This window comes from Meles meles, chromosome 6 (genome assembly GCF_922984935.1).
Source record: "Meles meles chromosome 6, mMelMel3.1 paternal haplotype, whole genome shotgun sequence".
Lineage (NCBI taxonomy): Eukaryota > Metazoa > Chordata > Mammalia > Carnivora > Mustelidae > Meles > Meles meles.
Genome location: NC_060071.1, coordinates 11496017 through 11523401, shown reverse-complemented (window position 1 = coordinate 11523401; position 27385 = coordinate 11496017). Strand labels below are relative to the sequence as shown.

At 47.4% G+C, this 27385-nt stretch overlaps 1 protein-coding gene across 1 annotated transcript in view; it reads right to left on the bottom strand.

The window, feature by feature from the left end:
- Positions 1–27385, bottom strand: part of ST8SIA2 (ST8 alpha-N-acetyl-neuraminide alpha-2,8-sialyltransferase 2) — a 66464-nt gene that overhangs the window by 27080 nt on the left and 11999 nt on the right. Inside the window, exons 3-4 of the mRNA XM_046007261.1 lie at positions 6249–6311; positions 2683–2811 (exon numbers count right to left, since the gene is read on the bottom strand). Coding sequence (XP_045863217.1) covers positions 2683–2811; positions 6249–6311 — 192 coding nt within the window. The remainder of the gene's footprint in view (positions 1–2682; positions 2812–6248; positions 6312–27385) is intronic.

Sequence of the window (27385 nt, the reverse complement as noted above, 5' to 3'; positions counted from 1 at the left end):
ATACAATGATGCCAATCTTCTTTTCCGCAGAGCCCTGGCAGGACAAAACTTCTTCCTGCACTTTGCGAATGTGCGAATTTGTAAGACGGTTGCTGCATTGTGCACATGGTAGCGTTGATGCCTGAGAGCCTGTAGCTCTGGAGATGTTGGCCACCAGCGGTGTGTCCCAGCAGCATGCCCATTCAAGCCCCCAGGGAACTATAAAGAATTCAGAAGCGTTGGGCTCACACCTGAGAAATCCTGACTTTGAGAGCGGTTCAGGCTGTGCGTGCTTCCTAACGCTCAGCAGGGAGCTTTAACGTGTGGCTGGATTTGGGAGCCTCTGGCGTAGCCAAGGTGTGGCTAGAATGCTTGGTAGGGCACACTGGAAGGAAGTTCTTCTTCCACTAGTCTTATTAATGACCTGGATCTCTTGCCATCACGCAGGGAAGACACTCCTGGCTGAACAATTTGTATCTCTTGATTGGGAAAAGAGGCATTATATTTATTTACCACCCTTTACCAAGGCTTCTACAACTTGACAAACTGATACAGCATGGAGATTGCTAAAACCTCTGCAATCACTTACCCCAAAGTATTTAAAAGTAAAGAGAGTCCCTAGAAAGTCCATAAATAAACACCTCTGTGAGTGAATTGATTTATACCTAATTATGAGAAATTACTATCAATTATTAAACATCATTCCGAATCACTCACAGCATCTTTTATTAATAATAATTTGGGTGATTAATTGACGGGAGTTGAAGGAAATTCTTTTTCCCCCTGGATGAAGGCATGTTGTTCCTGCCAGTGTGGCTGTGTTTGTAGGCTGTCATGGTCTGGTTGCCTCTGAATGTGTGTGAGTGTGTGTGTGTGTGTGTGTGTGTAAGTGTCCATCTGTCTACCCAGTGGCAGGGGAAGGGCCGGGGCATGCAGGTTGGCTTGTGCTGGTGGGAGGATTTCACTCACAGATGGTGTGGTGGGGTGCTCGCCCCACCGGATATATGTCTACTTCCTAACCCTCAGAACCTGTGATGTGACTTTATTTGGAAACAGCGCCTTTGAGGACGTAATGAAACTAAGGCTCTTGAGATGGTCCTGGATTACCCGGTGGGCCCCAAAGCCAATGACAAGTGTCCTTACAAGAGGTGGGAGAGGGAACCACCCAGACACAGAAGAGATGGGGACAGGGATTGGAGAGATGAAGCCACAGGGCTGAGGAAGGGCTGAAGCATCCCCCTTCCCCCCTGCACACCCCCTCCCCCGACTCCGCCATGCAGAGGGAGCACTTGGAATTCAGGCCCCCGAGCTGGAAGAGAATATGTTTCTGTTGTCCTGAGCCACCAAGTGGCTGGGAATCGGTTAAGAGCAACCCAGCCCTGGGAGACTATTGTACATGATCTCACAGATGGGTCCAAGGGCGCTGCTGATCCAAGGGTGTGTGATGTAGGCCAGTAGCTGGTCCAGCCAGGGGGCCTCAGAAGGAGCACTGGTGAGTGTGGCAGAATGGTGGTGCCGGGAGTCGGTTCCTTCAGGTGGCTTCTCAGCTGCTCGGTCCCAGGTCTCATGTGTCTCTAGCTCCCACCCCCATTCCCCCTCATGTCCCCAATGAAGCCTTGGACTAGGGGGTGGGGCATTTCCATTCCGACAGTGAGCCTCCCTGGAGGGAGCACCTCCCTGCTCCTTGTGGGGACACCTGGTAGCTCTGGGCCCCCTGCTCTCCCTCCCCAGGTGGAAGGCGAGAGAAGTTTGGCCGCCATAGTCCAGGCTTTCTCCATCTGGTCCAGGCTACCTGGACAACCTCCCCACCCACATCCCGTACCTCCTACTTCATGCCCCAGCAGCACAGGGCACGGACTCCGGATGCCAGGCTGTGCGCACGCGGGACGAAGCTTGGCATGCCTGTTAAACTCCTAATTACCTTTCTAATCCCGCCGCTCCTTTTCTGGCTCTCCTGCTTCATCCCCTTGTTCTCTCCTCAGTGTGATCTCTGTATTTCCACTGATTCATGCGATGCAACACCACCTAATGTGTGTGTCACGTGGCACTGTCCTGTCTTATATCTGTGTCTCCCCATTAGCATGACTGCTTTATGTTAGCACCCCGCGCCCCCAGCACGATGCCAGGGTTCTCCTGACCAAGCTTGGGTGGGTCAGTCATGGCTATATCAACGTCAAGTACTCAAAATGTTGACGCTGTAATTCCTTCTTTACAGCTCTCCATCCCTGCCACCTAGCAGTGACTGCAGAGCTCTGAGGTATCATCCTAGAAGCTCAGGACAAGAGCTCCTCTCTGGCTAAGCACACCTCTCCTCTTTATGTCAGCTCCTGGGTCACCCACAGACGGCGGCACAAGTGCCAGAGAAGGACCCTTGCTTTGGATCGCCTGGGAGAAGCCACCTGGGGTCTCCACCACTCAGGCTCCTGCTGTTGCTGACCCGAGAGCCTCACTCCTTCCAGAACCCACGACCTCGGCAGGGAGCTCCTGCCACCTCCCCAGCCCTAGTTGCTGCACACACGTGGGCTGCTGGGCTTGTCTCGGGTTTTTATTTCCAATTGATTGCTTACGGATGAAACCTGCCTCAGCGGGCGGTAAACATTTTATTTCTATCCTGACTTCTTTAGATGATGGAGAGCGGCAATTTGCCGGCTTGTGCCAAAGAAGGCCAAGGCTCTCTCTTGTCCTATAGGTAATTACCACTACCTGATCCTCAGAGAGAGCGTCTGGTTGTGCCTCCATTTGGCCGAGGCTGGCTGGATGTTGTGCTTAATGCTTTCATTACTTCTGTCAACAACAGCTGGCGACGAGGAGCCATTTATTACAACTTCAGCTCTGGAAGGAAAAAAAAAAGAGAGAGAAAGAGGGTAGACATGATCTGTTAGCATGCCAATGACAAGTCTAATAGTTTTGTTTTTGCATGGGCTTGGATGTAAACTTCGGGAGAGCAGAATTGCAGTTATTACCTGAGAAGGGAAGGAAGTCTATTTATCTTCTAGAAGGCACAAATTCTCTCCCTCAGGTATACAGTACATACAGTTTGGAGACAAGGGAGGGGGTGGTAGAACTCTCTTTCTCCCCATCCCCCACCCCAATGTCTCCTCCCAGTGAAACCTAGCTGTCACTGTTGGAATAGCAATACGCCTTCAAGTCACTTTTGCAAAACTCTGCAGTTGAATTAGCAGCTAGGGGGCATCAGATGGTCTACAAAACTTAATAAAGAGAAAACACAACTCATACCAGGGAAAAGCGAAGCAGCCTGTGGCTTTTCCCTCCTCCCTCTTATCGTATCACTGCCCTGTTCATACTATCAGATGACACCTCACACCTTGTTCCACAGTTCTCGGTGCTCGGTCTCCCTCTCCCGTTGTCTGTAAGCAGGGGAGCTCCCTCATTCATTTCTTTTTTGTCTAAAGGTCTAACATAGCAGGTGCTCAATAAATGTTTGTTGAACTTCACTCTGGGGGGAGCCTGGATGGGTGAAGGAGCTGGTTGGCCCTGCATGTCCGGGGCAAATCACAATTCTGGCTGCACAGCATCTCTCTACCTGACTCAGGAACACTAAGCATTCAGGACCCGCTTGAATTCTGAGGTTTGAAATCTATGCTAGTAGGTTTCTAAGAAACTAGGTTACAATTACATCTCTAAAGGCAGTGTAGTCGCCAGCCTGCCTCTATGAGATGAGTACAGATGCATGTGGGTCACGTCAGGTATTGCTTTTGTCTGTGCTGACAGCAGATTCTCCCACTTCGAGTGATAAGTGGATTTGTGATGCCAAATTTTGGAGCTATAAAGAATTCAAACCAAACATCTATGTCCTCAGCATTTATCTTGAAACAGCCAAGTTAAAAGAGATGCGGTTCTTTTAATGAAGTCTACAGCCGATGCTCTACTTTGCTTTTTGTAGGTAGAGAAGAAATTCAGTCGGGGGTGCAAATTATCTCTGCACATTCTCCCCACACACCTCCATTGCTCAATATCCCTGACTCCTCTGGCTGATACCTCCTGTTTTGGATTCAAACATATGTAACTTTTGCAGAGGACTAGAAGAGGAAACAGAAGACCCTTGGAAATTTTGTTGTTTTCATGAAAGGAAGAAGAAGGTATCATGGAAAGATTTCACAAGCTGTGTGACTGTGGGTAAATCATTTTACTTCTCAGAGATTCAGTTTCCCCATTTATAGAAAGAGGAAGATATCCAGCATTAAGGACCTAGAATTCTGTAAGGACCACGAGGTCTCCTGCACCTGTCACTGACTGCCCTCTCATAAGGCCGCAGGAGGAGCTGCTTGTGGTTAAAACCCTTTGGCACTGCCTCCTTCTGCACAGGCCACAGGTAGGAGCAGTGACACTTGGGACCACAGATCTAGCTATTACACCTCAAGATCCCAAACTACACTGTAGTCAGACAGTATTTGTGATAGAAACACTTGACTTCTGGTGATGGGGACTTGTTTTCCAAACAGGCTAGCTGATGTTCTCATTGGTAATAAAGGATCAGAACCTGGCATCTTATGGCTTAATGTGGATTCAGTCTTAAGGTGAAGCTTCCTAGAAACTGTGGCACATTGGTTGACCCCAGGCTCTCTCAGGCCAGAAGGATCTGCAGAGGTACCAATCCTGAGTGCTTGCCCAGGGAATTTTCTTGGGAAACTCCAGAAGGAGTTTCCAGGCTTCTCTGGGACAGAGTGGTAGAGGGGAGGAGGGAAAGAGATAAACACTGGCATGACTAGTGGTAAAATTCCATTTCTGTCTCCACTTCCTAGTGAAATCTTGGAGGAGACCTTATGCCTCTAGTTGTGGTCTTCCTGGAGTTAATCCTGGCTCTGTGGTTGTTGAGCTGGGGGACTTGGTCAAGTCACCTTGGGTCTCTGTCCTCTGCTTTCTTCTCTGTAACATTGGAGGGATGGATTAGGTGACCCAGGAGCCAACTCAAGTCACTGGTTTTACATGCTCTCTGTTGCACAAACTCAGCTGGATTAGTGGGTCATTCCAATGCAATGAGGAAACAGGTTCAGATGGGAGAAATAATTTGCTCATGGCCCCAACTAACAAGCACGGAAAATGAATCCTGGTCTGCCTGGCTCCCAAGGTTTTTTCTTCCTGCTTCTCATACTTGATTTTGAGGAAGACTCTTCCTCCCTCAAGTTACCATGGAGCACAGCTGTGGCAAGATCATGGGTCAAGATGTTGTTTCTCCAAAAGGAGACATTTTTCCACAGTAGAAAGAGAAGAACTTAGGGCCACATGGCCTCCTCTTTTATTTCTGCATTTTACTAGGCATAGTGCAAGCTTCATTTGTAGCACCCAGGTGGTTAAGAGGGCATTAGAGAGTTAGAAGGAATGATGTCAGGAAGAGAGGGGTCACTCTCCTGAATCATGTGGGGTCAGGAATGGACATACTGAATCGGTCTGATATGGTCAAGAGACCCAAAAAAAAAAAAAAATCTATGGAAGGGCAAATAAGAGACCCTACTCCAAACCATTTGGATCTCTCATCCCCAGACTGATCACAGTAGGATATTTAGAAAGTAAGACAAGGACTTCATTTTCAGTAGTAATGTTTGTGTCAAACAATGTGGCATTCTTTCTTCCTTCCAATGTTCCTTAAGCTCAGGCTCATAGCCTGTAGGTCAGAGCTATGGGGCAGTTGTCATCAGTGGAGAATGCGGACTCAAAAGCATGGTCCAACCATAGCCAGTGGCAAGTGTGGGTTTGTTAGCTGGCAAAGCATTGCATCAAGAAGCCTCTGGCCAAGGATCATCACAGGAAAAACTCACTTTCAGAATTTAGATTGTGCATTCACAGTCAAGATGAACATCACTGAGTTGGCTCCCTAAATATTTTTAAGAGGTCTTTGTGAAGTTCCTGAATGTTTTATTTTCCATCTTAATCTCCTGGATAAGCCACCTACCACAATGAAATTGAGTGAGAGACCTGATTCTCTTTAGAGCTTCCACTGCTCAGCAAAAATGCAAGTTATGAATAAGCACATTGGTGGCTCAAGTGCTTCAAAATGTGTGGGCTCTTTTCCAGAAAGTAGCTCTTTCCCATCTGAGTTTTCCGTCTCTATATCCTCTAGACCTTGGGCCATTTCCTGGGCTCTTCTATCAACAGCTCCTCCCCAAAAGTGATTAGGGAAATGCAAAGCAAAAGTGAAACAAAACAGATCTATTTGCTAAGTAAGAAGGGCACCATCCAGCAAAGAGGAGAAGCAGATTAATAGCTGCCTTACAGCAAAAACAAATGAACACAAAATCTAATTTACAAACCTATTAGATTTGCTATGTAAGCTGTTCACAGCTGATCTGATTGTACCTCTGCCTCCAGAATCCCTGCAAGACAAAGGAAATGCATTATTTATAAACCCAGCTCTTCTTCCCAAAGCCCTCTTCAATCACCAGGAGATCCCGCAGCCCACCCGGAGAACTGTAGAGGGAGGATGAGATCTCACTCTGGCTTCTCCAGAGTGGGCAACATCCTGACACAGCCACAGACCCAAGCATTTTACAGGGAAGTAGGCCTCCCAGATCTTTTCCCCCTGCTCCCACTTGAACACTGTTTCAATTCATAGGAGTGTTTCCACTGGAGATCATTTGAGTCTTGAGACTAACTTCTTTGAGATGAATCTCCCCTAGTTAATCCCTCAGCATGACTCAGCATGATTCAGCATCTGCTCTAGCATGACTCAGCATCTGCTCTAGCATGTCTTAGCATGACTTGGCCTTCACTCTAGCATGATTCAGCATCTGCCCCTGGTCTTCTCTTGCTCTCACTCACGTGTTAGGATGTCGTCCCTCACATTCTAAACCTGAGACACCAGAAGTTCAACAGAAGACTGAATGTGATAATGATTTGCTTTTTTGGTGGCAGGAAAAATAATAAGTAGTGTCACTTTGTTGGGGGCAAGGAGCAGGAGATGGGTGATTAATAGGGTCATTTGCTTCTTCCTCTAGAATAATAGGTTTTTGGAGTAGAAACCTTCTAGGGCCCTTTCCAGCCCCACCACCTATTCAATTCTGGAAAATTCCATTCTGAAGGGGCCCTCTAGGGCCATGAAATGTCACCCTGCTTTGCTCTCACACAGGGCCAGGGAAGAGATAAATTCATCTACCCTCAGTACCTAGTCCACTCTGTGCCCTGTGTGTGTTTTTAAAAAGTTGTGAGACTAATGATTTTTATTAAATTGAATATTTTTTTTCTCCCACTGATTTATAGGATGTGTGGTGGAGAAGCTCTTTCTTCACACTTTTCTCATTTCTAAACTTCCATCTAGCTTTTCCGTCAGGGTGTTGGAGCACTCCAGAGAAACGATTAAATCACTGGCAAAGCTGTGTGTTTCAAGGGATCCTGTGATTTAATGAGAACTCTTTGGGGGATGTGAATGCCTGTGTCTACACTGTTGAGTCTGGATTTTTCTGTCTGCTTTCTTTAGGGTTACCTTATCTGTAGTATAACGCTGTGTGTGGGTTTTGTATATGCATGTGTGTGAAAACATACATGCCTTTTACTGATGGACTGAAACATCTTTTCAGCATTATTTGGCAACAGGCAACATTTTCCCACTTCACAGCCAGATAATCCGACAACAGGAAGTATGCTATGTCCTGCCCAGAGCCGCCTCCCTTAGGTCTTTCCTCAGGTCTCCAATTTCCATCCCTCCTGGTCTAGTTCTTGATTGCATGGAGTATCATTGGTTCTTCACATTTTAAATCAATGCCAAATATTTCCTTTTGGTCCCTCCTTGTTTCTCCCTGGGAAGACAGAGCTCTGCTCTGGCATTTTAACTCAGGGGTCTGGGAATATTGGGTCAGCTCTGGACATGTAACTACATCTACTCAGATCAAACCCCAAGGGCTTTCCTGGGTGTACTGCTGTCCACATGTCACTGACTTTGCACATCCCCTCATCCTGACCCCTGTCCTCAAAATCAGTACTCTTTGTGGGGAGGGAAGACCTGTGGGGCCAGATACTCAGTCAAGTGCAGTAATTAAAAGTGTGGTAATAGCTCAAGGCTAATGCAAGGTTAATGGAACAAAAAAGATCATCCAGAAAGACTTCATATAAGAATTGATACATGACTTTAAAAAAAATCATGATCAATGAGAAATTCAGTAAATGGTTTGGAGTAGTTGGTTAACAACCTGGAAGTGAGGTGGAGGGGAGTCAGTTGAGTATTACTTTAGTCTGCACAGCAAAATGATCTCAAGAGATTTAACTAGCGTTTCCTAAACGCCAGCCATTCTCTTACCACCAGTTCGCCGTGTTTTATCACTCACACACGACATTACCTCCTTAAGTTTTAAAACTGAGTCGTCTTAGTTGAAAACTCCTGATCCTAAGCAATGCCGTCTGTGAAAATACATGTTTGATAGAGTGATTAGATGGCATTTGAAAAGAACACAATGTCATTAATACAAAAATATTTATCAATGGAATTCCTAAAGCCATATTATCCCCGAGAATACTTCTAGGACCTTCTGAAAAATACTAAATTGCAGAGGTACCCATTTGAGGAAGGGATCCCATAAGAAACTGGTGAGAAAATGGAAGAGAATATTTATCAAATCTTTGATGAGGTATGAAGAGTGTATGCAAAGGACTTTTTAAAATTCAGAAGGGTAAGAAGAAGTCATAAGAGAAAATATAAGACAGATCTGACTTTATAAAAACTTAAAACTCGGCTTATACAAAAAAGCAATCCTCAACAAACCCCATGCACAGTGTCTTTCATGAAATGGAAGTGGGCATCAGGAGAGCGAACACTGTCTCCATGCAGCTCTCTGGTTTAATGTGACCGGGGATTTGGAGAGAACCACGTGCCCTACAACAGCTGTCCCAGGTCTTTCTCTTCTGCCTCCAGGCCAGGTCTCAAGTGACACCAAGACCTATGGAGTTCCGCAGCATCTTGGCCTCCATCACTTTATGCCAACAGCAGCCCTTCCCCCACCACCCAATTTATGACTACCAAAAATGTGTCACCAGACCTCACCAAATGTCCCCTGGGTCAGGGGGGCAAAACTGTCTCCATTCAGAATTTCTGCTCTAACTCTTGTTTCTGCCCGGGCCCCGGGAAGAGGGATCTCCCACCCGCCAGCCCATCTGTTGTCACCTTCCTCAGCTGACCCCCGAGGCAACATCTGTCTTTCCCGTCCAAACCCTCCCATTTTCATTTTTCTGTCTTTTCCTTCTCCTCCCAGAGCATGCAACTGTCTTACAGCATTGGTGACTTCTGTGCTGTATTTAATTATTTCAACTATTTCATGAACTGACAGATGGGGGGGGCTTTAAAGAAATCTCATGTGCACGATCCAAACTCCTCCTCTTAGAGTTGGAACCGGGGCCTGGAGATTTGGTCCCGGTTGCAGTTTCCTTGGCTGCTCACCACCCTAGAACATCAGCCCCTGGAGGGAGGGCATGCATTAGCCAGGTCTTTTATTTTCTGTATTCTGAAGCCTTGTAGACTCTGGAGGGACTGACCCTCCCAGGGTTAGCCAATTCCTAGAGACAGTAAACAGCTCATTTGAGAGTGCACCTTTCAAAGGCAAACCAACCAATCTAGAGCCCACACCACACCCCTGTTATCTCCCTTACTGGTCTCTCACACTCTGGGCTACTATCCCCCTGCCCTAATCACCCCAGAGCCAGGTACTAGACAGCTACGGGCAACCCCTATGTCCCAGAGCCTGCTGGATTTATTCAGCCTAGCCAGCCTCAGCCTGCTTGCCCTGCCTCACTCTTCCTTCCCATGACAATGACAATAAAGGCTCTTGTCCACAGTCTTCCCCATCTCTCTGCCTCCTGGGTCACCTGGGATCTGGAAGTATAATAAACTAGCCTTTTAGTGGCAATCATCCCCTGACCTGTTGGCCTGACCGTACCTAAATAATGCTAAAACCTGTATTAAAAGAGGGGGACCCTGTCTTGTTCACCTTCACAGCCTCTCCCAACTGTGGCTTGTTGAATCAAATCTAACTTCCAGGTTAAGTGGGACTTTTCTTCCAAAGTCTTCCCTTCCCAGTGAGCATGCCATGTTCCTGCATACGATTTACACCTGTACAAGACACAGTCCCCCCTCCTCATATATCCATAGAATGGGGCACACCACCATTCCCAGACTGCAGATGTTTAGCTCAACAAGAATCACATGAACTGACAAGGGATTTTTTTTTCTGATTAGGATTTTTCTTTAATTTATTTATTTAATTAATAATAATTATTAATTAATCACATAATTAATTAATTAATTAATTAATATTTATTTAATTTATTATTTAACTTATTAAAATAAGTTTGACTTCCTTACAATGAAGGAATGCTGATACCTGCTTGGTTGAGTGATATAAGATGATCAGGTGAGAAAAATTTGCTAAAGATAATTCACAGTGTGCTGAAGTCATAGAAACAAAGGCACTTGGATCATCCAAAGGAGAAGACATATGGAAAAGCACTTTGCACACATAAAGAATTCTACAAGGTATAATACTAGTAATAACCACTGTGCATTTGACCCTGTTAAATATTCTCAGCCATAGTGATGATAGAAATTGATTGCTTTACAGCCCTGCATTTTAGGACAGTGATCTCCTTTCCACTACTGACCCAATACTCCCTCCGAGTAGAGTGTACTTGGTAAACTAAGACAATGCATAAAAATGATATGTTGAAAACAAAAAAGGCATCACGTACAGTTAGCTCTGTTCTAGTGAAAAGCAATTAGCAAACCTGAAAGCTGCATTTCTGTGTTGTCTCTTCGCCCAAGCCCAGTTATTGATGGGTAAGGGAACATCCAGCGTGTTGGGGTCCTGTAGCTGTTTAGAATCTCCTGTGTTCTCTGTTTCTCACTGGAGAGTGAGACTCAGCAAACAAACTGTCAGCTTCAATTAAGAGTCTAGACCCAACTTAAACAACTGACTAGTCTTGAGAATAAAAGATTAAACTAAAGCACAAATCATGAATTTGCATATGGTTCTTCCTTCCTTCCTTCCTTCAGAGTTTTGGAAGGATACTGAATAGTATTTTTTTTTCAAAAATTTTGAAAGATTTTATTTATTTGACAGAGAGAGATACAGTGAGAGAGGAAACATAAGCATGGGAAGTGGGAGAGGGAGAAGCAGACTCCCTGCTGAGCAGGGATTCCCCACATGGGGCTCGATCCCAGGAGCCTGGGATCACGACCTGAGCTGAAGGCAGAGACTTAACCAACTGAGCCACCCAAGGGCCCCTTTTCCTTCAATTTTTGCATAAAACCACTTGGGGTTCCTACCTGTTGTCTAAGGGACACACTATAAATATATGGCCCCAGAAATGCATGGCGGGGAGGACTGTAAGAAAAGGGATAATTCATTTGGGGTCAGTCATATGGACAGAGCTAGGGCTTCTGGGTTCAGCGTTAGAGGATAGGTTTCTTTTTAATTGTGGCAAAATATACTTAACATAAAATTCCCATTTTAACCCTTTTAAGGTGTACAGTTCAGTGGCATAAGTATATTCCCAATGTTGTGTAGGCACATTACCACTATGTAGCTCCAGAATTTTTTTTAATTGCCCAAAGAGAAACTCTGTACCCATTAAACAATACCTCCCTAATCCCTTATCCCCCCACCCACTGGTAACCTCTATTCTACTTCCTATCTTCATAAATTTGTCTATTCCATATTTTTAATATATATATTTTTATATATTATATAAATTAATATAAATAAATTAAATAAATTATATGACTTATATAAAATTATATATAATTTATATATATAAATGATAAATGTTATATATCTATAAAAATGTAAGTGGACTCATACAATAGTTGACCTTTGTGTCTGGCTTCTTTCACTTAGTGTAATTTTTTAAAGATTCTTCCATGTAGTTGCATGCATTGGAAACCTAGCTTTCGATGCGACTGTTTGAAGGAGGCAGAACTTCAGAGACAAGAGAGGGAAAGACCCCTCCCAAGTATTTGTGTCTTGATCCTTGAGCCCCTGTGATTAGAACAGGAGCAGAGGGTCTACCAGCTGACCAGTGCTTGGATGGGTCAGGGACTCTCTGGCTCAGATCTTACTTGGTGAGGAGCTTCCTGAATTTGTTGCCAGAAAATTAAGCTTTGCTGTCCATCTTCTCCTTCGTGGAGCTCATTGTACTTGGCCAAGTGCTCCAATGGGCAAGGGGCCCAGCCTTGTTGATCCAGTGCACAGCCTCACCACGAGGCTGGCAATAAAAGTATTTTCAGTTGCCCTAGCACAGTGGGAAACATGGCACCCCATCCTTTGGACCAGGCCAATTTGCATCCCTGAAGACATTCTGTCACTGGTGTCTGATTCACTCTGAGCAGAAGGCAGTTACATGTGGTGTTGTCCATAGGCTTAGTCATTTGTTTTGAGTTGGTCACCGTGAGACCGCCCCCTAACACCTGTATACTACCTGCATTCATGGGAACTTCTTCCCAACATTCTAGCCATCCTGATCTAGGGCATCTTCAGTAGATACCACCGGGTAGTCCTTGATGAAGGACTTGGACCCAGTCACCAGCTACTCAGGAGTGATGCAATGGCTGGGTTCATCAAGAGACCTGCATTTCAAGGTCATACTTTCCAAGTTCTAAGAACTAGAGGCTACTGCATTCATGCCATTTGTCACCTTGTAAGGGTAGCCAGCCTTTCTAGTCACATTCCATAGCAACTCCAAAGTTCTGTATTCTGTGGGATATGAGTCAGCAAACTTTTCCTTTAAAGGGCCAGACAGCAAAATATTTTGGGCTTTGTAGACCAAGAGGAAAAATGGAAGGTTTTACAATGAGAAGAATGCAATTCTTTCAGGGGGGAGATTGGAGCTTGATTAATTGAGATTCAAAGTTAGTAGTCATCATGATAGAAAGGTGGCATCATTCCTCTATAAAGTCTTCCCTCCCGCGAACTCATCAAAATGTGTATCTCGAGTCTCTCTTGGACTTCTACTTTATCTACACTTATGGGGTAGGAGGACCTTTCATATGGGGATGCAAGTTAAGAGCACAAGGCTCTGTGATAAGACTCCCTGGGTCTGAGTTCTAGCTGAATTAATCGTTAGCTGTGTGATCTTTGACTATTATTTAACCTATCTAGAAGCTTCTGTTTGTTTCCTGGTCTACAGAATGAGTAACCACTTCACAGGGTTTTAGTAAGGAGTGCACGAGCTAATGAGTTCCAGGCTTTAGAACACTGCAGGACAGATTATAAAGCACTCGATATTAGTGTTACACTTCCTTTGATTTTTTTTTTTCTCCCAACCTTTAAAAAATGTCAAAACATTCTTGGCTGGAGGGCCACGTGATAATAGGTTGGTTGGATATGACCGATGAGCCACACTTTGCTGACCTCTGCTCTTGGGAGTTAAGAGCAAAATGCCTCTCATCCCCCACGTGAGAGGCGTCTTTGCCATATTTCTTTTTGACGACGTCCTTCTGATCCAGCATAGGCTTCCTGAAGGCGCGGCTCCAAGAAGGAGGACCAGGAACTCCTGCACTGCCAGCTCTTTACCAGCGTTGACAACAACCGTGGATCACACTAGAGCTGGAACTGGCCGGTCACTTCTGGACCGCCAGCCAGGACTCTTTGTGACTCTAAAGGTCACAGCAGCTTCAGTTGTATAAGCAGCAAGTGACGCTTCTGGCTTGGTAGTTCCATCAGATTTAGACTTATTCCCAGGGTCACCCGTGCTTGTCACCAGTTTGCCTCTCTCTTCCGGTTCCAAGAACTCAGCTTCTTGCTCATCAGGTCAAGCCTGAAGCTCTCCTGATGGGCTCACCAGTCTCTGGGACACCCTTTCCTGGATATCGAGTCTTATTGGACAGAAGCCCTTGAATCTCACAGATACTGAAACACACCAGGCACAGAGCTCTGAAGAGACCTGGGTAGAGTTCAACCCTGACAATGGTGTTTCCATGACGATCGAGATCTCTGCTGTTGGTGTCAGGCACCAGGGTGAAGTCAGGGAGCTTATGGGTGTCTCTCTTATGCCCCTGAGCTCTCCTCGTCAACCGCCTCACTCCTTTCTTGGCTGTCCTCCCTTTTTTCACTTTAAATATTAGCGTATTACTAAATTATTAAATATTACCCATTTGCTTGGATTTCAGCAAACTTTTGCTTGCGAATCAGCTTCCATCAGTGTACAAAAAGGAACCAGCTCACTCCTGGCTCTTCCCTTTGCTCAAGTTCAGAAAGCATCCATATGAATTTAGGGCTTTGATTATGTTCCAGGCAATTTCTCTAGTCTTCATATAAAAGCACAGATAGGGATCTGCACATCCAAATTCAAGTAAATAAGTCACTTGGATGCCAAATATTTTGTACCCGGTTTATTGCTGATCCTTTCTCATTATGTAACTGTCACCTTTGATGGGGTGGGGGAGAAGGGGACCATATGTTTTCTCACTCAAACCAGAGTCTCTTTGGAGGAAACTGATGTTTACCAATCCACATGGGACTATCCTAAAAACCCATACCCATTTTATAAAGGAGATGGACTTTATAATAGAAAGACTTCTGAGAGAATGCTGCATTCCAAAACCCTGAAAACACTCAAAAACCCAGAAACCAAGGCAGTTAAAACTCAGAGGTGAGACATATTTATTCTGTGGCTTGAGCTGGAGACAGTAAACCTATCAGCCGAGAAGACTTCTGTAAATCATTCAAGGCTGTAGAGACTTTTCTGAGAGCTCCCTGACCCCATCCTGAAGTCCCTGCTTTACAGCGAGCCAGAGCGCTTGTCCTACTTCTGGGTCCTGGTCCTACCTGCACCACGGTGCTCCCCACCACTGCATTGTCACCTAGCACATGACTTTGCCAGACCGCAGCCAAGCATAGGACAGGGTCCTGCTCATCTCCGTGTTGCGGGGGTGGGGTGTGTCTCTCTTGCACATCAAACATGCCCAGGGCTGCTGAATGAATAGATGAGTCAGGAAGGCTGAAGGTGTCCCTCCACTGTAGAGAAGGGGACTCAGCCTCCTAGAAGCATGGCTTAGGGAGGGAGAAGGGAAATCCTAGACTTACTGCCACCACTCCTGCCCACCTACCCATGTCCCCCTCGGGGGTGCTCCAGCCTCAGCGCTCTCGCACTGGCTGTCCCCTTCCCTGGAACACTCTTCCTGTAGATCTCTCCATCACTCACTCCCTGTCCCTTCAAACCTGGGCTCCGATGTCCCTTTCTCAGAGAGACCTTCTCTAACTACCCCATTTAAGACAGCATCTGCTCTGTTACTCTCTCCACCATGGCCCTCTCCACTCCCATCTCCTTTTGTCTTCTTATCACCATATGCATGTATTAAACGCCCTGTCTGACTCTGCCCCCGGAATGTAAGCTTTGTGACGGAAGCGCCGTGTCTGTCTTGTTGCGGCTGCACCGCCCGTGTTGGGCACGGTGCCTGGACGTCATAAGGGCTCAGTGAATATTTGTAAACAGAAGTCTGCCTCCTCCCTCCCTTCTTACAAGAGAAGAGCTAGCTGTTCTCTTATCCAGACCTGCCTGTGCTCTGAATCGCATCCCTTCCTGCCTTGGAGACTCTTGTTCTATCAACTACTTCTTCTCCCTTCCATATCTTCAGCAACATCCCTTCAGCTCTGTCGTACTTCTGGTATTTATCTTGGACCTCACAATAGCCCTGTGAGGCAGAACTGCTTACCCAACCCACGTGACAAGACACTCAGGCATAGAGAAGGTGAAATACTTCCTAGGACAGCACAGGGACTAAGTAGGGACACCAGGGCTTGGACCCAGGAGGTGGGCTTAGGATCCCAGCTCCTGATTCCTCGGCCATACAACTGGCTTATACCCACTAGCATTTATATGTATTTTTAAAAAAGATTTTATTTATTTATTTGACAGACAGAGATCACAAGTAGGCAGAGAGGCAGGCGGAGAGAGAGGAGGAAGCAGGCTCCCCGCTGAGCAGAGAGCTCGATCCCAGGACCCTGAGATCATAACCTGAGCGAAAGGCAGAGGCTTAACCCGCTGAGCCACCCAGGTGCCCCTGCTTTTCTCATCTTAAATAAACAACCCAACCTTAATTCCATGACGTTTCTGAACTTTCTCTATGTCTTGCCAGCACTTAGCAAACTTCTTAAGGAATCGTCTACACTAGTCATCTGTGTTCCTCATTCTACCCTCTCTTGGCGCCTCTCCAATCTGGTCTATGTCCCCCATCAAAAGAGCTCTCTTAATGAATGTTACTCCTTCCCCACCTTATTGGAGCCCCATCCTTGTGTGATGACAGTGGCTGCTTCTTCCATCTGTCCATCCTGGATGGGTAAAGTCAGGGCTTCCTCGGTCTGGCCATGGGACAGATTTCCCTCTAGAGGAAATACACTACTGGGAAGGGACATAATGAACAATCCCTACCCAAGAGATGGCTTAGAGTCCTCAGGTCATCGTTAAGATTTCTTCTGGCTCAGAAAACCCATTATTATATTAAGTCATCTCCACTCAACACTTTAGGGTTCCACTTACATTGAATAAAATCCCTCCCGGAATCTCCCCACTCCCCCGAGAGAGGGTACCCCCAATTAAAAGTCTTGAATTTTCTCTATTTTCACACCCAGCAAGGTTTTGTTCAGCATGACTTTCTACAGTTTTTCTTACAGACTATTCATTTTATGAAATTTTCAAATACAAAATATACTGGAATATGGTGTTTGTTTTGTTTTTTTCAAACGAATCAGCCTCTCTTTTCCCCACAAAATTTACTCCCTAAATGTGACGCCTTCACCAACGCAGGTGAAAATCCCTGTCCCCGATGGACAGGTTACAAGAACATATTTCCAGGAAGCGGATGCAGATTCCAAGAGATCAGTGAAAAATGTTAATGACCTCTTTTGCTTGACCCCGCAATGTGCAGGGCTCTGTAACAGGGATCTGTTAATTTTCACATTTTAGTTTTAAAAATAAAACACACAGGCCCCCAAAGGTTAAGTCGATTGTCCCAGTGAAAACACTGGCAGGGCAGGAACTGGGGTCTCCTGTGCCTGGAGAATGGTGCCACCCCGCCCTTCACCTGCTGCAGGTAAGGATGCAACATACTGTCAGGGAGATGCCAGGGAGTTAAGAGGAAGCAAAGGTTAATCCCACAAGTAGTTGTGAGATAGTTGGTGAGCGGACTGGAGAAATAGGCAAGTTAGAATCTTCACCTGTACCACACCAGTAGGGAGGAAATGTGATCCAGGAGTGGTTTTATATGAAAATTCATTCAATCTTACTGTCTCCGTCCTTTTGGGCTGCTAGAGCATAATACCAGGGACTGGTTGGCTTATCAACAGAAACGTATTATTATTGCTCACAGTCCTGGAGGCTGGGAGTTTGAGATCAGGGAGGCAGCATGGTCGGGGGAGCCTCCCCCCATATCCCACCCCATCTGGGTCTGATTTCTTGTTCTAACCTTATGTGGTGGAGGAAGTGAGGGAGCTCTGGGGGTCTCCTGGACAGGGCACTCATCCCATCATGATGGCCCCGCCTGCACGACCGAATCACCTCCCAGAAGGCTCCACTTCCTAACAGCATCACATTGAGGGTTAGGGTTCCGACATATGAATCTGGGGGGACACAAGCACTCAGACCCTAGCACCTCCACTGGCCAGTTACTCAGTGTCCATTGATCGGCAGTCCCCACGCCTCCTGCTGCAGACACAGTGTTAACCTCGGCTGTCATTCCCCCCTCTTGCATTGCATTAGAAATAGACTCCTGCAAAACCCCTGAAGTGGGATCTTGGCAGCTCTGAAAGCCTCTCCTTTCATTCATGTGGCCTGCCATGGATAAATCTGTGCTCTTTAAAGAGAAGCAGAATGCCCAGCTCTTGAACCCGCCTCGCCTCGGCAGCACTTGAAAGGGCTCTACCTTAAGCCGGCCTTTCTTCCCTCTCTTTTGTTCCCTTCTTGGTGGAGCTGCATTCAGAAACAGCATCCCCGTTAATACCAGCCGCAGTCTTTCCCGGAGGAACCCCCCCGAGGGCACCAACGTTGGAGAAGACTTTGAAGTCCTGTCTCTTCTGGGTGTCAGATGTGTCCCCATCCTGCCTTTCCGGAGGTCACCATGTAGGGAGTGTGGGTGTCATGCAGGAGGAGGACGGCCAGGACCATCAGTTAGAGGACTGGGGTTCTGGCTCCTGATGGTTCTGGCTTTGCAGCTCTAGACTCTCTAGGGCTTGATGTCCTTCTCGGTAAAGCGGGGACCTGTTGTGGGACTGCAGTGAGAAGCACTCGACGGACAGGGACCTCAGTTTTTGTATTAAGGTGATGGCTGCCGCCCTCTGGATCAGAGAGAACCATTGCTGGGCAAGGACTCTGCCAAACCCCCATGGTACAGCTGTCCTCAGGGAGTCTGCCTTTCAGCAGTACAGCCCTCGAGGGAGAAATGAGGACCAGGAGGTAGAAGAAAATGCGTGTGTTCCCCACGGCAGAACTGTGGTACCTGCTGCCGTTTTCTTCTCTCCAGCAAAGAAACTCCCAGCTAAACAGCAGGAAGCGCCTCTAGAGGTCACAGTGTCCAGAGCTGGGCGTGGTGTGTCCACAGGCTAGCAGGCTGTGCTGGACTGAGCTCCCAGGGGGACTCTTTGCAGAAACTCCCGGAGTACCGACTGGTCCTTGAGTGAGTCCAACCACACGTTGGTTCTTTCTGCTCTGCCCCTGGACTGAGCAAGACCCAAAATATGCCGCGAGCCACAGACACTGTCCTCCTCCATCGAGTGGCCTCACGTCTCCAAGTGTCCCCTGAACCTTTCCCACTGCTTTCTCCCAGCTCTTCCCCACCTGCCCGCCCTCCCCTCCATGCTGGGGTAGCTCAGAGCCCTGCTGAGCATGGATCACTTGTCCAAACCCCAGCTTCATTGCTTGTCTAGATGCCATGACTGACTGATTCCCGGCAGGCATGCCTCATTTCCAGAATCATGGACATCCTGGATACCTCCCTACACAACTCAAACCTGACCAGGATGGCAGCCTACCCAGGTCATTCAGAACCCAGGTGGCATCTATATTCCCCACACGCCCTCACCAAGCTCTGCCTTCCAAGACCACCCAGGCTTCAGGTGCCGACCTTCATGGCTTCAGGTGCCACCTGCTCCAGGTGCCGACCTTCATGGCTTCACCCTGGATCATGGCTTGGTCTCCGTATTCTCTCCCTTTCTGTCTTGGAGAGGCATTCTCTGCCGGCCCTTCCCACACTGGACCCAGCGTTCTGAGATGCAAATTGCAATCTGGCAGTCCCTCCTTGAAATTCTTCAGGGTTCCCTTACAGACCCTCCCAGCTTTCAAAATAAGGAGCATAGATTAAAGAGCAGAGCATAGGAGACACTTTCTGGGGTCGCCCTCTCCGTCTTTGTATTCCATTTTCCCTCTTGCCACTTGCTAACTCCACCAAGGGAAGTTTCTGCAGTGTGTGGGTTGGATCCAACCAAGGTCATATCTTTGAACATCATGCTCTCCCTCAGGAATCCTTTATTCTATCTGCATTTACTAAATTCCGAGTTTATGAACTGCCGGCCCCAGGTCGTGTCTGACTTCAATATGTGTCTGGGTGGGGGTGACTTGCATATTCTAAATATTTTAAAAATCAGAGGCCAATATTTTAAAGCTCAAGGGAATAGTTATTATAAAGCATGCTAATTTCTGGATCCTTATGAACAATCAGAAGATCTGGCCACACTGAGTCAGAGTGGTTGGTTGAGTTGAGTTGAGAAGCAGCTGTGCCTCAGGTTGGTGGGAGCAGGGGCGGGGGGCAGGCGGGAATATGTTACATTTCGCCACAGTCCTCACCACTCCCTCTTGTCTTACCCTGAGATGCCTCACTTATGTACGCATCCTCCCTAGACTCTGTAGTTTGAGATCCTGGATTGACTCTTTGCCACTCACGTAGCAGAACAGCCCATGTCACCTTCTCCATTAAAGCCCCTGACTCAGAAGCCCCTCAGAAGCCAGTATAGCAAGCCTGCTGGGCCTGAGGGTGTGCGGGGAGTGGCAGGGGGCACTGGCTTCTTGCTCCTTCTCAGTGACAACTGACAAGGTGCTTATTGATAAATTCAACCACGAGCAGAAGAAGAACACCCAGAGGCTGAGTCCTTTGCCACCTGTAGAAGCAAAGATGCTGGAGAGGAAATCTGGGAAGTTCCTTCTTCCTACCATACAGTGCGAGGCTACTGCCCAGGGCTCGCTGATTGAACTTCCAACTAACAGAACAGTAAGAGGAAGCCAGCCCGAGCTCTGGAAGGATACTCAGCTCCTATGACTCCAGCCCCACCCTTACCCTGTGTTCTGGAGGAGTCTGGGGGCTCTGGGGAGGAATCGTGGAGGGGTTCTGCCCGTTGGGTTTCCCTGTGATCCAATTCCTGATCGCCTTGGAGAAAAGCCCAGAGCTGGTGCTCAGGATGGAAAACACGACCTCCCACCACGTTGAGTTAGGGCATGGAAAATGACTTCACTCAGTAAACATCCTTGTAGCAGGTGGGGGTGGGGTCGGGATGGGCGTCGAGAGGATGGTGGCACCCAAGCCTGTCAGGTTGATGCTAGAAACAGGTGTCTGGGTGGGGACTTAAGAAGGACTTCACTTGGATGACAGAGCCCAGAGGAGTGACCATCCTGAGTTGCTCCTGCCTGGGTACCTAGCATCTGGCACTCACAGGCCACGCCCTCACTGTGGATTTTCTCCTTTTGTCTCTATCATAACCCTACGAGGTAAGCATTTTTAGTAATCCCATTCAGTTAGAGACGTTAAGCATTGAATCCAAGGATTTACAGCAAGGAGGAGCTGGAGGCGGGATCTGAACCTGGCTTTGTCTAACAGATTGTCTCTAAGTTGGGAACATGGTGCAAGGGGTTGGGGGCAGGGGTGGTCAAAGCCTGAGTGGAGTCAAAACTGGGGTTTTATGTAATTGGAGCAAACCCAGAAGAGAAGACAGAGAGTGGGGCCAGACAGCAATTGTACCTGGGACCTACACCTGACTCCAGACAGATGCCCAAGATGTCCCCTGGCAGAGCCAAGAGAAGGAAGCAGGGAGCCAAGTCCTCCAAGGGGTGTACAAGTCCTCCAAGGGTGCACGGGGACCTGGGGTTGTCTATCCCACTGGATTCCTACTTTCTCATTCTAGGAGGGTTTGGTCCTAATGTTTCAAATGTTTCTAGCAGTTTTTCAGGGAGCCTGGTTTCTGCTGCAACCACACAAAAGTGAGAGGCACAAAGATGGACTGGACAAGTACCCCTCCCTTGCTTTCCCTCTTGCTCTGAGCATTAGTCCGGACTCCCTGGGTGCGTGCGGGATGTTCTGCCTATCTGCCTCCAGGGTCTGGGTTGGTGCCTCTGCATGGTGCGCTGCGGACAATGGCTCAAGGTAGCATTTCAGGCTTTGGACTGGAGCTGCCTTTGAGCCTGATCCCTTCTCCACTTCTCCTGCCACTAAATTCACCTAGAAAAGGCCAGGGAAGAAGCCAGGGGGGAGTGAGGCTTAGTCTGCCCCTCCTTGGACTTTAGAACAATCTAGAGGCAAAGAGAATTCTTCACCAGCTTACTTCTCCATGTGACCACAGTGGACTGGACAAGTGGATGGGAAATTTAAGCCTTCTTAGGCTCTTGTAAAAAACACCCTGGCATGTAAAGGGCTTTGCATGGGCACGTTCAGAATGGGGAGCAGTGGAGAGAGGACGCCCAGAACCTCCCCACCCCCTGGAAGAGGGAAAGCAGGAAGGGATCTAGCCTCTCTGCATTTTTATTTTTATTTTTTTGACAGAAATGCCTCTTTGATTCAATACTGTCAAAAAAAGAGCGAGCAGAGTATTTAAAACTGAGCCTCCTCACTCCTTAAAGTGAGTAAACTTTGCAGAGTAAATGAGGTAATGAATATATACAAACAGCTTGGCAGATGCTATTTCAATTTTACTTCTATTATTGTTCTCATTAAAACTCTTCTGAGAAGAGAGACAGGTCATGGCTGGATTCCTTTGCCTTCCCATCATTTTCTTCCAATTAGCATGCACTTACTAGGCACCTACTATATGGCAGGCCCTAAGCTGAGCTCCGGGGGCACAATGGGGATAGACAGTAACCCGCCCCCCAGGGTTGAAGGTGCTTAAAATCTAAATTTGGAGGTACATCTAGGTGGCTCAGTCAGTCGAGTGTCTGCCTTCAACTCAGGTCATGACCTCAGGGTCCTGGGATCGAGCCCCGCATCTGCTGAGCAGGGAGGCTGCTTCTTCCTCTCCCTCTGCCTACTGCTCCCCCTGCTCGTGCTCTCTCTCTCAAATAAATAAATAAAATCTTTAAAATAAATCTAAATTTGGAAGCGCACACATACCCATACGAGAAAGACAAATATCTCAACAAAGGAAGAGTCATAAACATGTGCTCGGTGGCACCAAGAGGAAAGGAGGAGGACAGTGACGGGTGTGGAGGGACTGGGGGCAGGCTCGGCGGGAGACAAGGAAGAGTTACCGAAGGAGCCGGCACTCCATCAGCATCCTGGAATCTGAGCGAGAACCAGCCTCACAAAGGGCTGTGGGAAGAGCCCCAGGCAGAGGGATCTGCTTCGGCAAGAAGAGCCTGATGGGTCGGTGGATCCCAGATCTTCCCTCCTTTAAAATTCACGTTTCTGGAGCCTCCCCAATCCAGAATATGGTCTCCGAGCCTTCATCCCACTCTTCCTCTCCCCAGCTCTGATTATTGGTCTTGTTTTCACTTCAACATGGTAGCTTTATCATATAACCTCTCCTTTCCTTCTCCCGCTCCTTGTTTCTCTACCTTATTTTTACAAATGCGATCTTCCCTTTGCAAACTATTCTCCTCCTGCTGGCTTTTCACACCCCTGCCCTGCTTCTCTTTCCTTCTCAAACCTCGGGTGCAGACAGACGGTAATCACCACCTCTTTGATCAGGGACGTCTCTTTGAAATCGTCTTTCATCTCATCATTGTCCCAAATGTCACCAGGGACCTGCTGATGGCTAAGTCCCGGGGCCCCTGAGCACCCTCAAACCTGCCAGGAGCACTTGCCTCTCTTGCTCACTGCTTTGGTCTCTTGGTTCCCCTCTCATCTTTGTCCACCCTTCTCCATGGACTTTGCTACCTTGGCTTCTCCTTTCCACCCTCTAAATGAGGGCAATGACCAAGGCTTAATCCTGGGGTCTCTGTTTCTTCTCTTTGTCTCCATTCATGGCCTCAACTAACATCTCCCCACAAATGGCTTCCAATCTCCATCTCCATCTTCCACAACCTCCCTCCTAGATATTGTTCTCTTATGGCTTGGTCCCAGTTGCCCGCCATGTACATGACCATGGACAATCTCTTCCCATCTTGGGACCTTTGTTGCCATACTTAAAGAATAAAGGAAAATGGGCCAGCTAGCCTTTTGGCCCGATGCTCTGATAATTGTTGATTCAGGCAGTGATTTTTAAATGTCTTCATTCCCACATAGACAAACTCCATCCTTGTATAATCACCATGTTTAAGGCCAAACCATTGTCCTAGCCACCACTGATGGTCCCCCGAGTGCCGTTACTTCTCTGTACAATGATGCCCTAACTCTCTCTTCCTTTCCATTGACACAACTGCAACCCTAACCCTCCACGCTCCTCCTGTGGATGACATGAGTGGTCTCCCCAGCTCGTCCCCCTCTCAGCAGCTCACATGTGCTCTGCACAATCCTGTTCAAAACCCTTCAAGGTTTCCTACTGTCCATAACATCTTCTCTTCAGCTTTATGGATCCCTGTGAGAATCCTTGAGAATATATGGATCCTTTGTCCAGAAAAATGCCTAGAATTTCAAGAGGTTCATTGATCTCCTGAGATCAATCACAGACTGTTTCGAGGTCTTTGGACCCCAGCTTAATCCAAAGCGGCTCCCAAAAGAACCAAGTGTGATAGCGTCAGCACTGACAGCTTGGCTCTGAGCTCTCTGTCCTGCCATATTTCCCGCCACCTCCAGGCACTCCTGAAGCCTCCACTCCAGCCCAGCTCCTTGCTGTCACTCACCCTTTCCTTGGCTTGGACCATTCTCCCCATCTGGATCACCACCTTCATTCTTTTTCTGGCTAAGTCCTTGGACCCATCCTTGGACGCAGGTCCCATCCTGACCCTGCCTCCTCTGCGAAATGTCTTTCTTGTCCTCAGCCCTCTTTGGAGCTCCTACAGTATGAATCATCAGTACCATTAGCACAACAATGTCACTTTCATTTTTATTACAAGGCAGGGCTCACCGCTGAGGACAGGCACTGGCATTACGCACATGAGAGGTTTGTTGGTGACCATGAATCTTCCTGATAACCAAAGGAAGAACGCTTCCAAAAGTCCTCCGACTTAGCTATATTTGATAATAGCTTTTTATATTTTATTACACACACTTAGTGCTTTTCTAACACATGGAATATGGGGCATAATTGATCTGGAACACCAATCCTGCTGTAATATAATGATTCTCCAAGTGGTACTGAAAGACGGGAAACAGTGATGCTACTGAACCTCTCTTGCAAGTTTATAAGGTGCTTCGTTGGGATGTGAGAGTGTCTACTGCAGTGCCTGGCAGGGAACAGGTGCTCAGAATGTTAGTCTGCCTTCTCCGGTGGTGGCCGTTTTTTTTCTGTTTAATGTAGAGCAGCTGGTGGGTGAAAATAGACCAGCACCTATTTATTGCCCTGTTCTAAAATTTCAGGGCAAGGAATTCAGAGGCATAACAAAAGGATTTGCTATTTCCAGTCAGTCTGGACTCCATCCAACAGGGAAGCCCATCAAGGGAGGCACCCAGCTGTGAGGCATTGGAGCTAGAGGAGACCTGTGGGCTCATCTCATGCTCATTCTACAGATGGAGAAACTGAGTCCCAGAGAGCTTTGGGTCTGCCCTTAAGGTGAATGGCCTGGAGGTGGCGAATCCATAACCAAAGCTCCGATTCCCAAATTGTTGCTCACTCCAGACACAGCTGTCATCAACCCCTAAGAAGTCTCTGACCCGTTAGACAACAACCGCCTTGAGCCTTTTTTTTTTTTTTTTTTCCTGTACTGGGTTCAGATTTGCATGGTGCCAGCCTCCAACACAGGGCTTGTGAGCACCTGTGGACGGTGAGTCAGATCCATTTGACTCGTACAGCTTTGTGGTAAGCACATGAAGCTCGCAATAACGGTCACAGCATCTCGGTACCAGGGACGCTTTTGTCTGGGGGCACCTCGAGTGCCTTTCGAGGCTGCTATTTCTGCACCTCGCTGGGAGCAGGTTCAGACAGTGGACTTCTCCATGGTAGGTAGTGTGTGCGGGTCACGCCGAAAGGTGACATTCGAGAAACTGGTTCCTGAGCATTAACCACGCGCCATGCACCAGGGGCACGTTGGTGAACGGGGCGGAAATGGACTCTTCCCTCGCGGAGATTGTCTTGCAGTGGATGAAAACAGTAAAATCAAAACTGAATAACCCCACCACTTCGTCCAGGCTGATGGTCTCAGTGGCTAATCTCTGCTGATTTCCAAGACAGAAAATAAAAACAATGCTACACAATGGCACTCTGATGAAGACTAAAAAATCCCAAAGTCAACACATTTTACTTTATTTTCTCTCCATTGATCTCAACTCCCAAGCGCTCCAGCTTCAAAAGGTAAGATTAGGTACCATTAAGCCAGCCAGACCAGCATTGATTTAAAAACCCTCCTTCGTGCTACAGGATGGAGGGGGTTGCAGACCCTTATTAATCTCCGTGTTATCAGCTTGATCTCAGCCTGCCAGCGGATTCCTGATTCTGGCCACATCCCTCCAGTCCTCTGGCTTCTGTGTACAAGGCCATGAAGACTGTATAGAACCTCGAGTTCCCCTGCGAGGGATACTTATGTTAATGGGGGGGCTGGTCTTTCTCCATGGAACCAGCCAAAAGGAAAGTGGGCTTCATCTGTAAGTAGGATGGCACTTAATGAATTTCGAATCAGACAGTTCTTTGGGCAGGGGGGGAGGCTTGTATAATTCACATTTTCTCTCCTTTGGCCATGGAGAGAAATGTAGACACGATCTCAGGATGTAGGCGGTAGGGGCCTGTCTAGGCCTCAAGGAAGGAATTCCCCCCTTTCCTGTCCTCTCTCCTTTCCTGACTTTGCTCTCCAAACCAGGGCTTAGTCTCTGCAAGGCCCGTGCAAGGAGCTTGGAAGCACAAGGCAGCACAGGTCTGCGGTGGCCCCAGCCTCCTGCGGCTACCATCCCACAGGCAAGAAAGGGATCATGCAAGATACACGAAGCCTAAGGTACGGCGCAAACCAGAAGCACAGCATGCCAGGAAACAGTGAGATGGGGCTCTAACCTTGTGGCATTGCTGGGGGTGAGGGGTTTCTCAGGCTTAAATCACCCTTACTTTTCAAAGCATTCACAAGACTGTTTCTTTGGCCAATTCCTTATTTGTACCCTGGGCAATTTCCCAGGTACTTTGAATAAGTGTCTCTGTAACCAGGCACTTTCTAAGAAGATTAACTCTCTTCCTCTTCCTATAGAATTTTTTTTTAAGATTTTATTTATTTATTTGACAGAGAGAGATCACAAGTAGGCAGAGAGGCAGGCTGGGAGATAGAGGGAAGAAGGCTCCCTGCCGAGCAGAGAGCCCGATGCGGGACTCGATTCCAGGACCCCGAGATAATGACCTGAGCTGAAGGCAGCAGCTTAACCCACTGAGCCACCCAGGCGCCCCTTCCTACAGAAGTTTTGCAAGGACTGTCACAGCTTTGCTACCAAAGAGGCAGAAAACGATCACAGGGAAGAAGTAAGGCCAGTGCATCATTGCACAGACGTTCAGTCTTTTCCTGGATTTTCCTTCAGGGGTTCTGCTAACTGCACTTTATTGACTTAATACTTTTCTTTACAATGACTCGCTTAAAAACGTAAATGAATTTATCATAAAAGGAATCTTTTTATCAGTGCCACAAATAGAATACCAATATCCCTTGCCCTAAATAGAAAATGATGGTAAGAATAAATACAATTAAATTCTTGGCTACCAGCCTGCCCAGAGGCTGTCTTTACCTGAAGGAGCAGGCTGGTTCTAATGGCTTTCTTATACCTGCCTTTGATCAACCCCAGTGGCCTCCCGCACCTCAATTCCTCTGCTTTCTATAACAGAGCACAGTTTGGGATGAGACTGTAGGCTGAGTAAGCCACCCAAACCACCCAGAAAACCCAGGAACACCAGGGGTCTGTTACTGCAGATACCAGCTGGAAAAGGGGGGCATTTCCTGTATGAAAGACCACGTCCAGGCCAAGTTCATGAGTGGGGCTTAATGATCCAGCCAGGGAGGGCCTCGCTGCCCAGCTTCTCCAGAAATTTCAATCATGCGCCATAGCCCAGGGACGAGGTTGTTTCTGGTATAGACACAGTGCTGTCTCTTTAAAGACTGATTTCTTAGATCAGTTCCACCCTTGGTTGGGATTTCTCCTTGCCTTGCCTCCTGTCTC